The sequence below is a fragment of the Chiloscyllium punctatum genome, chromosome 39 (assembly GCF_047496795.1).
Source record: "Chiloscyllium punctatum isolate Juve2018m chromosome 39, sChiPun1.3, whole genome shotgun sequence".
Lineage (NCBI taxonomy): Eukaryota > Metazoa > Chordata > Chondrichthyes > Orectolobiformes > Hemiscylliidae > Chiloscyllium > Chiloscyllium punctatum.
The window spans coordinates 53,363,100-53,375,847 of NC_092777.1; the positions used below are offsets into that span (position 1 = coordinate 53,363,100).

The following is a 12,748-nucleotide window of genomic DNA, read 5'->3' on the forward strand; positions in this document are numbered from 1 at the left end:
ATGTGCTGTGCTTTTCCAGCACCACTCTAATCTCCAGCATCCGCAGTACCCACTTCTGCCTAATTCCAGCAAGTGTCAACTTAAAAAAAATCAAATTGCTTAAAACAAAAATTCTGATCTCTTTTCATCCCTTCTGCATTTGAAACTGGTCATATGCTATTCAGCAAGAAATTGTGCAAGATGAATAGAATAACTTCTAATGTGACATACTTTTGCAATCTAAGTGTGGATGAATGATTTATTGAGACAATCTCATTATTGTGGTGATTAATATTCCTTTATATTCTAGGTGAGTCAACATTTGTCTAAGCTATTCGATAACATGGCTAAACTGAAGTTCCAACTGGACGCAGATAACAATCCAATGAAAGTTGGTATTGGCATGTACAGTAAAGAACAGGAATATGTGCCATTTGATAAACCATGTGATTGCTCTGGTCAGGTGACTGTCAATACATCAACTACAATGGAATGATTATTTAATTCATGTCAAAGTGCTTGATCATGTTGGATATCTACAGCACTCATCTGAACTGATATAATCGTTTAAAAAATCAATTTCTCTGACTCACTTTTGCTGCTTTTTTTTGGCTGGCCATTTCAGCCTGCAGCCAATTAGCAACCTTTCTCTTTGAAATTTACAGACTGAGACTGCTTCACCAGCCCTCCCCCAACCCCTCAGGTTGTGGTTAGGCCCCAAAAATAGTTCTGGCATTGGGTGCTCAACTCTTGAGGCATTGTCAATAGGTTAAAGACCTATTCAGTGACTTGAATATACTATCTAGGTTGAAATTTTTGTGCACAATACGAAAGTACTAAGGGCTGCTGATACAAAAGCTGGAATTGCTGGAGAAACTCAGCAGGTCTGGCAGTATCTGCAGGAAGAACGCAGAGTTAACGTTTCAATCCGGTGATCCTTAATTAGAACTTCTAACTACTAACAGTTCTGATGTAGAGTCACTGGACTCAAAATGTTAACTCTGCTTCCTTTCCACAGATGCTGCAAGTTTCTTCAGCAATTTCAGCTTTTGTATCAGCAGCCCTTTCTTATTGTGCACAAAAGTTTCAACCTAGATAGCATATTCAAGTCTCTGAATAGGTTACAGATCTCCAGCATTTATTGTCTTTGTTTCATACCAAGGATTGCTGCACTGTCATTTCTCTGATGAATTGTAAAACTGATATATCAGGTTGAATTTAAAAGATCCCACTGCAACCAATGTTAAAATAGAAAGTGTATTTGGTGTTTATCATACTACTCTTTGGACAAGCTTGCTAAATATAAATTTGCTGCTGAATCTTTCTGTAGTAAATCAGTGCTAATAGCTGACTTGATTAGTTAGCTGTGAAACCATTTACTTTTAAAAGGTCAGTTTCTGAAATGAAGCTTTTTCTTTTTTTTAATGTATTTGTCTCTAATTATATTTATTTTCAACTTGTCTTTGTTATGTACATTGCTTGTAGGTTGAAATTTGGTTAAATCGGCTATTAGACAGAATGTGTGCCACATTGCGTCATGAAATCGCTGAGGCTGTTGTAGCTTATGAAGAGAAGCCTCGAGAGCAATGGATATTTGAATACCCTGCACAGGTACAGTAAAGACAAGATGGTATTAAATGTCCAACAGTTAAATTGTGAAATCATCCATTTTGGTAGGTGAGTTGCAAAGGAATCTGGATGTCCTTGTGCATAAACTACAAAAGGGTAGGTATCCGGTACAGCAAGTAATTAGGAAAATAAATAGAATGTTATTGTATGTTGCAAAGGGAAATTGAAAACAAAATTAGGAAAATTTATGTTTCATCATACAGGGTATTGTTAACATCAATTTAGAATATTGTGTACATTATTGGTCTCCTTATTTTAGGAAAAAAATGTAAATACATTAGAAGTGAACCAGAGAAAGTTTACTAAACAAATGCCTGGGGTGGGTGGATTGTTTAATGAGCAAATGTTGGATAGCTAAGCTTGTACCCATTAGCCTTTCGAAGAGTAAGATGCCACTTTATTGAAACATGTAAAATCCTGAAGAGTCTTGAAAGGGTGGAGTTTCCTTTTGTGGTAGGGGCCACCCATATGAGATAGAGATGTAGATTTCTTCTCACAGAATCATTGGTCTTTGGAATTCTCCTCCTCTAAGATGGTCGAGACATAATCACTGAATATTTTTAAGACAGAGATAGATAGACTCTTGGGAATCAGAGGGGTTAGACAGGAATGTGGAGTTGAGTTCACAATCCAATCAGTCAGTAGTGCAGCCTACTCCTGCTCTTAGCTTGTTTATTTATACATACATCTAGAAGTATTATACTTGACAAATAGAAGCATCACTCAAAATAAACTGTAGTTCACAACTAAGTGCATTCAAATAAACATGATCTTCCAAATCTTCTATGTGAATTCACTAACTGTGCAAACAAGTACATTTTTAATGCCAAATTGGCTGAGAATTTGAAACATAGTTGGCAAACAATATGCATGTCATATACTTGTCACATTGCCTTGCTTTTCAAGGCAAACCTAGGAATGGTAGAATTGTTCTTCAGATTCAGACTTCTATCATTCAAATGCCTAATTTAGCTCTGCCCCTTTATGCCTTTATGAAAATAAAATTAAATCCCCTCTCCAAATAATTTTAAGTAGCATAGTTTTGCTATAATGATTTACTTTGTAATGTGATGTAAGGTGCATACCAAACACACACACATTCTAGAGTTTGACTTTCAAAATAGGGAAATATAGATGTGGGAAAGGGCAGATATACAGATTACTGAAGGCTGAGATCCAATAACGAGCCTGCAAAATAAAGAATAGGTGGTGGGTCGAGAAAGTACTGGAGGCCTAACGAATTGCTGAAAACCATGATGTGCAGGATTTCTTCTGTGCTGTCAAGACCACTTACAGACCAAACACCCAAAGCCCCACCCCACTGCTGGCCAAGGGCAGAATGACTCTTATCGTAGGCATAGAAGCCATTAAACAATGCTGGGAAGCACTTCAGAGACCTCCTCAACCAGGGCTCTGTCACTAATCCAAACATCCTTGACCACATCCCTAAGCATGCTACGTACCACAAGATCAGCAACACTTGAGCCCTGCATGAAGTAGAGAAGGCCATTACCAGCTTAAGAACAACAAGGCTGCTGGAGCAGAGAGTCAGATGTCAGCATCATTGGCTGACCAGCATTTATTGCCTGTCCCTACTTGCCCTTGAGAAGTTAGTGGTGAGCTGTCTTCTTGAACAGCTGCAGTCCACCTCCTGTAGGTTGACCCACAATGCCATTAAGGAAGGAGTTCCATGATTTTGACCCAAAAAAAGTGAAGGAATGATGGTATATTTCCATGTCAGGATGCTGAAGGGCTTGGAGAGGAACTTGAAAGTGGTGGTTTTCCCAGGTTTGGAAGGTGCTGACTGAGGATCTTTGGCAAATTTCTGCCATTCATCTTGTAGATAGTCTACACTGCTAAGTCCTGCAAACATGCTGAGAAGACAGATGCTACAACACAGCATCCTTGACCAGGCCAACACCCCAGCATTGAGGCGCTGACCACCCTTGATCAACATGATAGGCTGGGCACATCATCCACATAACTGACACAAGACTCCTTCAAGTGACAGACTACTCTCAACTCGAAATGGCAGGCTGGCCCCCGGTTGCCCAAGAGCATGTGCTTCCAAGGCCTCATTGGTGAAGTGCAGCATTCCCACCAACACCTGGGAATCATTGACCCAAGACTGTCCAAAATGGAGGATGAGCATCTGGGAAGTTGTTTAGCACCTCACGACTTGCCATCAGGAAAAAGCAGAAGCCTGGCAAAACAGCATAATGAGCAATCTATCTTCCGCCTGTCCAAAAGCCCAGTCAAAATCGGTTTCCTCTTTGATGGTTAACTGGTCAGCACCAGTCCTCCTTTGATCAACCAGTTTAACATCCAACTAGCTACTAGTCTCTGAGCTTAACAGCATCTTAATGCCAAATCATCTACAGTACTCTTAGAGCAGTAATTAACCTATAAGATCTTTCCAGGCCAATTCCCAACAACAAACATTAGTTTTTGGTTGAAAATAAACCGAAGGATTGTGGCTGCTGGAAATCGGAAACAAAAACAAAAATTGCCAGAGAAACAAAGCAGGTCTGTCAGCAACTGTGGAGAGAAAGCAGATTTATTATTTTGTGTCCAGTGACCCTTCTTCAGAACTGATTGTAGCTAGGAAAATCTTGGTATAAATGCTGAAGATGGGGTAGGGGTAAATCAGGGGTCTCCCATTTAAGATATAATTAAGGAGGAAGTTCTTCTTTCAGATTATCTTTAGTCTGTGGAATTCTTTTACCTAGAGAACAGTTGGGCTACAGTCATGGCGGTTAGATAGGCTTTTGTCTGACAAAGAAATCAACAATTACAGGGATAAACATTAACTGAAATTTAGACCATGATCAAATTGGCAGTTATTGAATGGTGGAACAGGCTTAAGGGGCAAAATAGTATAATTCTGCTTTTAATTCCTGTGTTCTTATGAAATTTTCCAAAACATCTTCAAGAGACCTTGAATCTATCGATATATCTTAAACCTTGGTTCAGGAGGTTCTTTTTCAAGTTGCAGCAGTTTTGGTATATCAAATTCTTTAGGTATGCTCAGATTATAACACATTAGGAGATCTCTAAGAAGTATCAAAGGGATACACCTAAATTATGAGATGCAAGCAGAAATTTGTAAAAAGAACCTGTTGTATATATCATAGCTTGCAACAACAAACATTAATTTTGGTTGAAAAGAAAACAAAGGACTGTGGCTGCCAGATATAAATATTTGAAGAAAACATAAATAGTAAAAGGGGAATGCTGGTCAATTAAAGATGAATGCCATCGTAATTGTAATTGTCAATAAGGAAATAGTTCTGTTAATTTGGCAGTTTTGTGTTCATTTTCACATTAGTGGAAGAGGACTAAGTACCAGCCTTACAAGGGAATCTGAAGATAAGTGAAAAGAAAATAGCTTAATAGATTTCAGTTAATTGGAAAAAAGTAATAGAGAAAATAACAGTACTTAAGAAAATTCATGTCTCACTTGGTTTCTACTTCAGGATATTAGCAGAATCAGATAAGGTAATGTAGTATGTAAGCCATCAAATTATAACACTTTCTATGTCCAGGAATTGGCTCTTTTGGTGACATAAATTATGAATACAATTTCATTATTGAAGAAGGGAGTGAGGAAGGAACAAAATGCAATCCTGTCTGACTTCAATTGTTGGAAGTTACCTAAATCTCTCATTAAGGCTAGATTGACTGAACTTTTGGATTTGTATTTTCAGATTCTGAATTCAAGTAAGTTCAGTTTCCTTTTTGAAAAGGATGAGAATTAGGTTACATGAATCTCTAAAATCAAATATACAGGTACAAAATTTACTGAAATGAGTATGGAGTGTTAAGCTTCTGCATTCAATATGAGGAGACGATGCTTCATTGTACAGAGACATGGTCAGATCCAAATACAATGAACCTCCAGAAAGCAAGGAGACAATATAATTCATTAGAATGATTTAAGTGCCCAAGGGTCAATAATGTAAGTATCTTGAGCTGCTAACAACTTCAATACTGCCATTACTATTTGTGAAACTAATTTCATAAACTTTAATTTTATGGGTTTATCAGTAACAAAGATTGTCTTGATTTGATTAAAATCACATAATAATTGCAATCCTAATGGCATTTTAGGACCTGAGTATGCACGTTATTCATGAGGCTCCTGCCAGCTAGTAGTAACAGTATCATCTGTTGGAAAGTAAATGCTGATAAAATGTAAAGATTCCAAAGTAAAGCTGGCAAATACACCTGACTAATTTGAACCTCTTGAACACCTCATTCTGACCTTGCAGCAATCTCACTTGTTATTTCTCTGTAACATAGTCATTTATAGATGATTACTTATGGTGATACTTAAGCAATTATGTAATGTTCATATTGTTGCAACATTTATTTTAGATCGCTTTGACTGGCACACAGATTGTTTGGAATGGAGAAGTTAGCAGTACATTTGCAAAACTGGAAGAAGGTTATGAAAATGCTATGAAAGACTATCTGAAAAAGCAGGTCTGCTAAATTGGAAAAATATTTTCTTTTCTTAAGTATTATTATTCGCATTATTAATTGGCTTTCAGTTGGGAGATTGAGTGCAAATTTGATATTGTTCTTTATTATTGGGAATAATACTTGCCAAAATATTGCAGGCACTCAATAACTCCTTCAATTCATCTAATAAAAATGCATCTTCAGGGAAAGTTGCTTGAAATGGCAAGCAACATTTGTCTTCTTTAGTTCTTTATTGCTTCAGAATAATGAACAAAATTCCACTTGCCTTCTTAATCTCTTGCTGTGCTGACATACTAACATTTCTTGTTTCAAATGCCAGAACACTCAGATATCTCTATGTCACTGAGTTCTGCGTTATTGCTTCATTTAAAAAACATTTCTTCCTCTAAAATTGGACAAGTTCATATTTCTCTACTGTAATAATTGGAAAGGGGGATAGGTAGATCTTATTGACTATGAGATCCTTGACTGGGGCTGTTGACCTGGACCAATCAGGAGAACTGGCTGATATATATAAACAGGAGATCCAGAAAGTCTCCTTATCCTAAGGACCGGTTCTGAGATGTCTGGCCAAAGCCCATGTACTGTGCACTGGTAAACAAAGGATGGCTTGGTGACGGGATACCAATCTGTGTGCAGTTATTTAAGTGGCAATAAGAGAAAACAGTATTGTTCTGAATACAATTCACTTGCAACAGTCATCTTTGAGTAGAGGTAAGCATTTCTAGCATCATGCCTTTATTTAGGAAGCTTGATTCATTTAATCCTGCATCAAAGACTCGGCCCAATACGTGGAAAGAATGCATTTTTTTCTGGACAAATGACATGGAGGTAGGTGAAAATCAAGTAATTCTTTTGACTGCTTGCGGACCTGCAGCATTTTCAGTTATTAGGAGTCTAACTTTTCCTGAGGCACCAGATTCTAAAACATTTCAAGAGTTGACGGATTTAGCTAATGAATATTATGACTCCAAACCTCCTTAACTTTGAGACACTATCAGTTTAATTCAGCAGTTCGAGAATCAGAGGAGTCCATATCACAATTCTTGACAAGGTTAAGACAACTGGCAGAAGCATGTGATTTTGGGTTAAGCCTAAATGAAATGCTGAGAGACTATTTGGTATGTGGGATTAATGATGTAACCATGCAAAAGCACTGACCAGCTGAAACCCAACTGGATTTCAAACAGGCACTACAACTGGCTTTGAACTTAGAAAATGTGGCAAGTAGAGCTACAGGGCATCCTAATGGAAATGGACACCCTTGCCTGTCTGACTGAGCTTGGAGAGCACCACTTGAGTGTAGGCTTTCATGGAGCCTCATGCAGAGCATATCCGGAGTAGAAGGACCCTAAGTCAGCCCACAGAAAAATCCCATAACAAAACTGAGCCTCAGCAAAATGTTCTTCAGGATCCAGGCTGGCAAGCCACTATAGTTGCTGCTGGTATGCGGACCTGAGACAACCAAGGAGGTCTACAAGGCCTGCCTTGAGTAAGAGAACTCATAGGCCTCTATCCAGGAAAGCGAACACCCTGGAAAGTTTACCTACATGAGGCTTGGAACAGTTAAAATGCTAAGTAACATCCAAATCAGAACCAATCAAATAAATGTCTGATCAAAAATAGTCATCTGGTTCTAATGGAGGTTGATACCAGTAAAGCTGTATCAGTGATTGCAGAACCAGTCTTTTACAGGATTTGCTCTGGACTTCAACCCTTAAGTTTCCTCAAGACTTTGGCCACACTAAGAACATATACCGAGAATCAATTGGTGCCATTCCCACTGATTGTAATAATAGGCTCAGGCCCAAGCTTAATTGAGTGGAATTGGTTGAAGAAGATTCACCTTGATTGGCACAACATTTTCTGATTAGAAAATGGATTTGTAAGTGAAGTCCTAATTAAATAACTGGAGGTTTTTCAGTTAGGTCGAGGGACTATCAAAAGAGCTAAGACCACCTTACATGTTGACCAGGAAGCAATTCTGTGAAGTCACCCAGTGCCATTTGCCTTGCGTGCTAACATCAAAGCAGAAATCAGAAGACTGGAAAGCAAAAGAATCATCAAACTGGTACAGTTTGCAGAATGGGCTGCACTGATTGTACCAATTGTAAAGCCTGAAAGGTTGGTTAACCTTTGTGAGATTGTAAATAAATGATAAACTGCTTCTCACAGCTGGATAAATCCCCAGTGCCTTGCATAAAGGACTTGTTTGCAAAACTGGTGGTGGGAGCTGTCCTTCAAGAAGCTGGACATGAGCCACGCTTACCTCCAATTGCGACAGGATGAGGAGTCCCTGAAGTACTTCACAATTAATACCCATAAGGATTTATGCCAATATACAACACTGCCATTTGGGGTATCATGCCCTTTTCCAGCAGATGATGGAGAGCATTTTACAAGGTCTAGCCCAGATTGCCATTTATGTGGATATCATGCTAATAACTGGGAAGACCAATAAAGAGCACTTGGAGAACTTGGACGTAGTGCTTAAACATTTCTCCAAGACAGACGTACACCTTTGGAGATAAAAATGTGTGTTCCAGGCACCCAAAGTGACCTACTTGGACTCAAAGTCAACGAGACCAGGTTATACCTGTTGGGAGATAAAGTGAGGGCGATCAAAAGGGGTTCTGTACCGGAGCTTAGGTCTTATCTTGTGTTGGTGTATTATTACGAAAAATTCAGGCGTAACCAGGCCTCCATCTTGGTACCTTTCTACCTACCTTTGAAAAAGGGTCAGGCTTGGAAATAATCATGCAACCAAGAAGGAGCCTTTAGGGAATTGAAAAAGCAGCTTTTGTCATCTAAAGTACTGGCCTACAATGATCCCAAGTGAGAGTTGGTGCTGGAATGCAATGTCTCATGGTATATTTTCAGAATAGTGTTAGCTCACCATAGAGTCATAGAGATGTACAGATGGAAACAGACCTTTTGGTCCAATCCATCCATGCCAACCAGATATCCCAACCCAATCTAGTCCCACCTGCCAGCACCTGGCTCATATCCCTCCAAACCCTTCCTATTCATGTACCCATCCAAATGCCTCTTAAATGTTGCAATTGTACCAGCCTCCACCACATCCTCTGGCAGCTCATTCCATACACATACCACCCTCTGTGTGAAAACCTTGCCTCTTAGGTCTCTTTTATATCTTTCCCCTCTCAACCTAAACCTATGCCCTCTAGTTCTGGACTCCCCAACCCCAGGGAAAGGACTTTGTCTATTTATCCTATCCATGCCCCTCATAATTTTGTTAATCTCTATAAAGTCACCCCTCAGCCTCCGATGATCCAGGGAAAACAGCCCCAGCCTGTTCAGCCTCTCCCTGTAGCTCAGATCCTCCAACCCTGGCAACATCCTTGTAAATCTTTTCTGAACCCTTTCAAGCTTCACAACATCTTTCCAATAGGATTGCACACAATATTCCAACAGTGGCCTAACCAATGTCGTGTACAGCCACAACATGACCTCCCAACTCCTGTACTCAATACTCTGACTAATAAAGGAAAGCATACCAAACGCCTTCTTCACTATCCTATCTACCTGTGACTCCACTTTCAAGGAGCTATGAACCTGCACTCTAAGGTCTCTTTGTTCAGCAACACTCCCTAGGACCTTACCATTAAGTGTATAAGTCCTGCTAAGATTTGCTTTCCCAAAATGCAGCACCTCACATTTATCTGAATTAAACTCCATCTGCCACTTCTCAGCCCATTGGCCCATCTGGTCCAGATCCTGTTGTAATCTGAGGTAACCCTCTTCGCTGTCCAGTACACCTCCAATTTTGGCGTCATCTGCAAACTTACTAACTGTACCTCTTATGCTCGCATCCAAATCATTTATGTAAATGACAAAAAGTAGAGGCCCAGCACCGATCCTTGTGGCACTCCACTGGTCACAAGCCTCCAGTCTGAAAAACAACCCTCCACCACCACTCTCTGTCTTCTACCTTTGAGCCAGTTCTGTATCCAAATGGTTAGTTCTCCCTGTATTCCATGAGATCTAACCTTGCTAATCAGTCTCCCATGGGGAACCTTGTCGAACTCCTTACTGAAGTCCATATAGATCACATCTACTGCTCTGCCCTCATCAATCTTCTTTGTTAGTTCTTCAAAAAACTCAATCAAGTTTGTGAGACATGATTTCCCACGCACAAAGCCATGTAGACTATCCTGAATCAGTCCTTGCCTTTCCAAATACATGTACATCCTGTCCCTCAGGATTCCCTCCAACAACTTGCCCACCACCGAGGTCAGGCCCACCGGTCTATAGTTCCCTGGCTTGTCTTTACCGACCTTCTTAAACAGTGGCACCACGTTTGCCAACCTCCAGTCTTCCGGCACCTCACTGTGACTATTGATGATACAAATATCTCAGCAAGAGGCCCAGCAATCACTTCTCTAGCTTCCCACAGAGTTCTCGGGTACACTCGATCAGGTCCTGGGGATTTATCCACTTTTAACCGTTTCAAGACATCCAGCACTTCCTCCTCTGTAATCTAGACATTTTGCAAGATGTCACCATCCATTTATCTACAGTCTATATCTTCCATATCCTTTTCCACAGTAAATACTGATGCAAAATATTCATTTAGTATCTCCCCCATTTTCTGTGGCTCCACACAAAGGCCCCGCCTTGCTGATTTTTGAGGGGCTCTATTCTCTCCCTAGTTACCCTTTTGCCCTTAATATATTTGTAAAAACCCTTTGGATTCTCCTTAATTCTATTTGCCAAAGCTATCTCATGTCCCCATTTTGCCCTCCTGATTTCCCTCTTAAGTATACTCCTACTTTCTTTAAACTCTTCTAAGGATTCACTTGATCTATCCTGTCTATACCAGACATATGCTTCCTTCCTTTTCTTAACCAAACCCTCAATTTCTTTAGTCATCCAGCATTCCTTATACCTACCAGCCTTCCCTTTCACCCTGACAGGAATATACTTTTCCTGGATTCTTGTTATCTCTATGTACAACATAGAGATAACATGTACAATATGTCTAAAGACTTCCCATTTTCCAGCCGTCTCTTTACCAGCGAACATTTACCTCCAATCAGCTTTCGACAGTAGCTCAATGGAGCACAACGCCTGATAGCATATGCTTCCTGGACTTTGGCTGATGTTGAATGCAAATATGCCCATTTAGAGAACAAAGGTGTGCCAGTTATTTTTGGTGTCAGAAAATTCCACGAATACCTTTAGGAACATATACGTTTAATAGTAACAAACCACAAACCCCTGCCGGGGCTATTTAATGAAGACAAGGCCATGCTGCCCATAACATCTGGTCGAATTAAGCAGTAGGCCTTTATTCTCGGTGTGTAGAAGGACAAGTTGAAACACTGTCCAGGAGGCCAATTGGCAAATGCCAATGCCTTGATCTGCCTCCGACTGGCTGGTGGTGTCTGCCCTGAAAGAGTCCTTCACATTTTCAACTTTTTGGACACCCTTCTGGACACTGCTGACAATATCTGACTGTGGACAGAAAAATATCCCATTCTGACAATATTAAAACTGCTGGTGGTGATGGGGAAGTAATGGACTATCACAACAAAGATTAGACTGTATCAGCGTAAAGGATGAAACATTACTATGGGGAGTAGGAGTGATTAGACCGAGTAAAGATCACCGTTAGCTACTGGCTGAACTCTACCAGGGTCATCCAGAGGTATCCAAGATGAAAGTATTGGCAAGAAGCTATGTCTGGTGGCCAGGATTGGATGCTGACATAGCTGCATTCGTGGGGTAGTGTCCAGAGTGCCAACAAGGACAAACGTGATTGACAGCAGCACCCCATATTCCTGGGAATGGTCGGGTAAACCTTGGATTCAGTTACACGTCAACTATGCCGATCATTTCATGTTCTTGGTCACTGTGGATGCCAATTCAAAGTGTTCAGATGTGCACAGAGATAATTCAGCAAACTCAGGGAAGATGACTGAAAAGCTGTGAGTATTGTTCATGATACACAGACTCATGGAAGTATTGTTTACAGACAATAGCATTTCCCAGCAGGGGATTCAAGTATTTCCTAAAGTCAAAAGGCATTTGGCATGTTTGGATAACTCCATACCATTAGATTAGATTAGATTACTTACAGTGTGGAAACAGGCCTTTCGGCCCAACAAGTCCACACCGCCCCGCCGAAGCGTACCCACCCATACCCCTACATCTACATCGACCCCTTACCTAACACTACGGGCAATTTAGGATGGCCAATTCACCTGACCTGCACATCTTTGGACTGTGGGAGGAAACCGGAGCACCCGGAGGAAACCCACGCAGACACGGGGAGAACGTGCAAACTCCACACAGTCAGTCGCCTGAGGCAGGAATTGAACCCGGGTCTCCGGCGCTGTGAGGCAGCAGTGCTAACCACTGTGCCACCGTGCCGCCCATCTATCATCCAATAGTCTGGCAGAAAGAGCAGTCCAAATGTTGAAGGCAGGCTTAAAGATATAGCAGCAGCTTAATTTGATACCAAAATATCTTGGTTCCTGTTGATTATAGGACCACCCTTCATGCAACTTTAGGGATAGCTCCAGCAGAGCTGCTGATGGGGAGAAGACTCTGCACCCTGATATTCCGGTCCTGGCTAGAAGGGTAAATGGCAGCAGGAACGCCAATGCCGGTCACATGTTTCCTCTATATG

At 40.6% G+C, this 12,748-nt stretch overlaps 1 protein-coding gene across 1 annotated transcript in view; it reads left to right on the forward strand.

Annotated features, from left to right (window-relative positions):
* LOC140464058 (dynein axonemal heavy chain 17-like) overlaps positions 1-12,748 on the forward strand; it is a 408,886-nt gene that overhangs the window by 140,420 nt on the left and 255,718 nt on the right. The window contains exons 23-25 of the mRNA XM_072558720.1: positions 290-442; positions 1,465-1,590; positions 5,986-6,093. Coding sequence (XP_072414821.1) covers positions 290-442; positions 1,465-1,590; positions 5,986-6,093 — 387 coding nt within the window. The remainder of the gene's footprint in view (positions 1-289; positions 443-1,464; positions 1,591-5,985; positions 6,094-12,748) is intronic.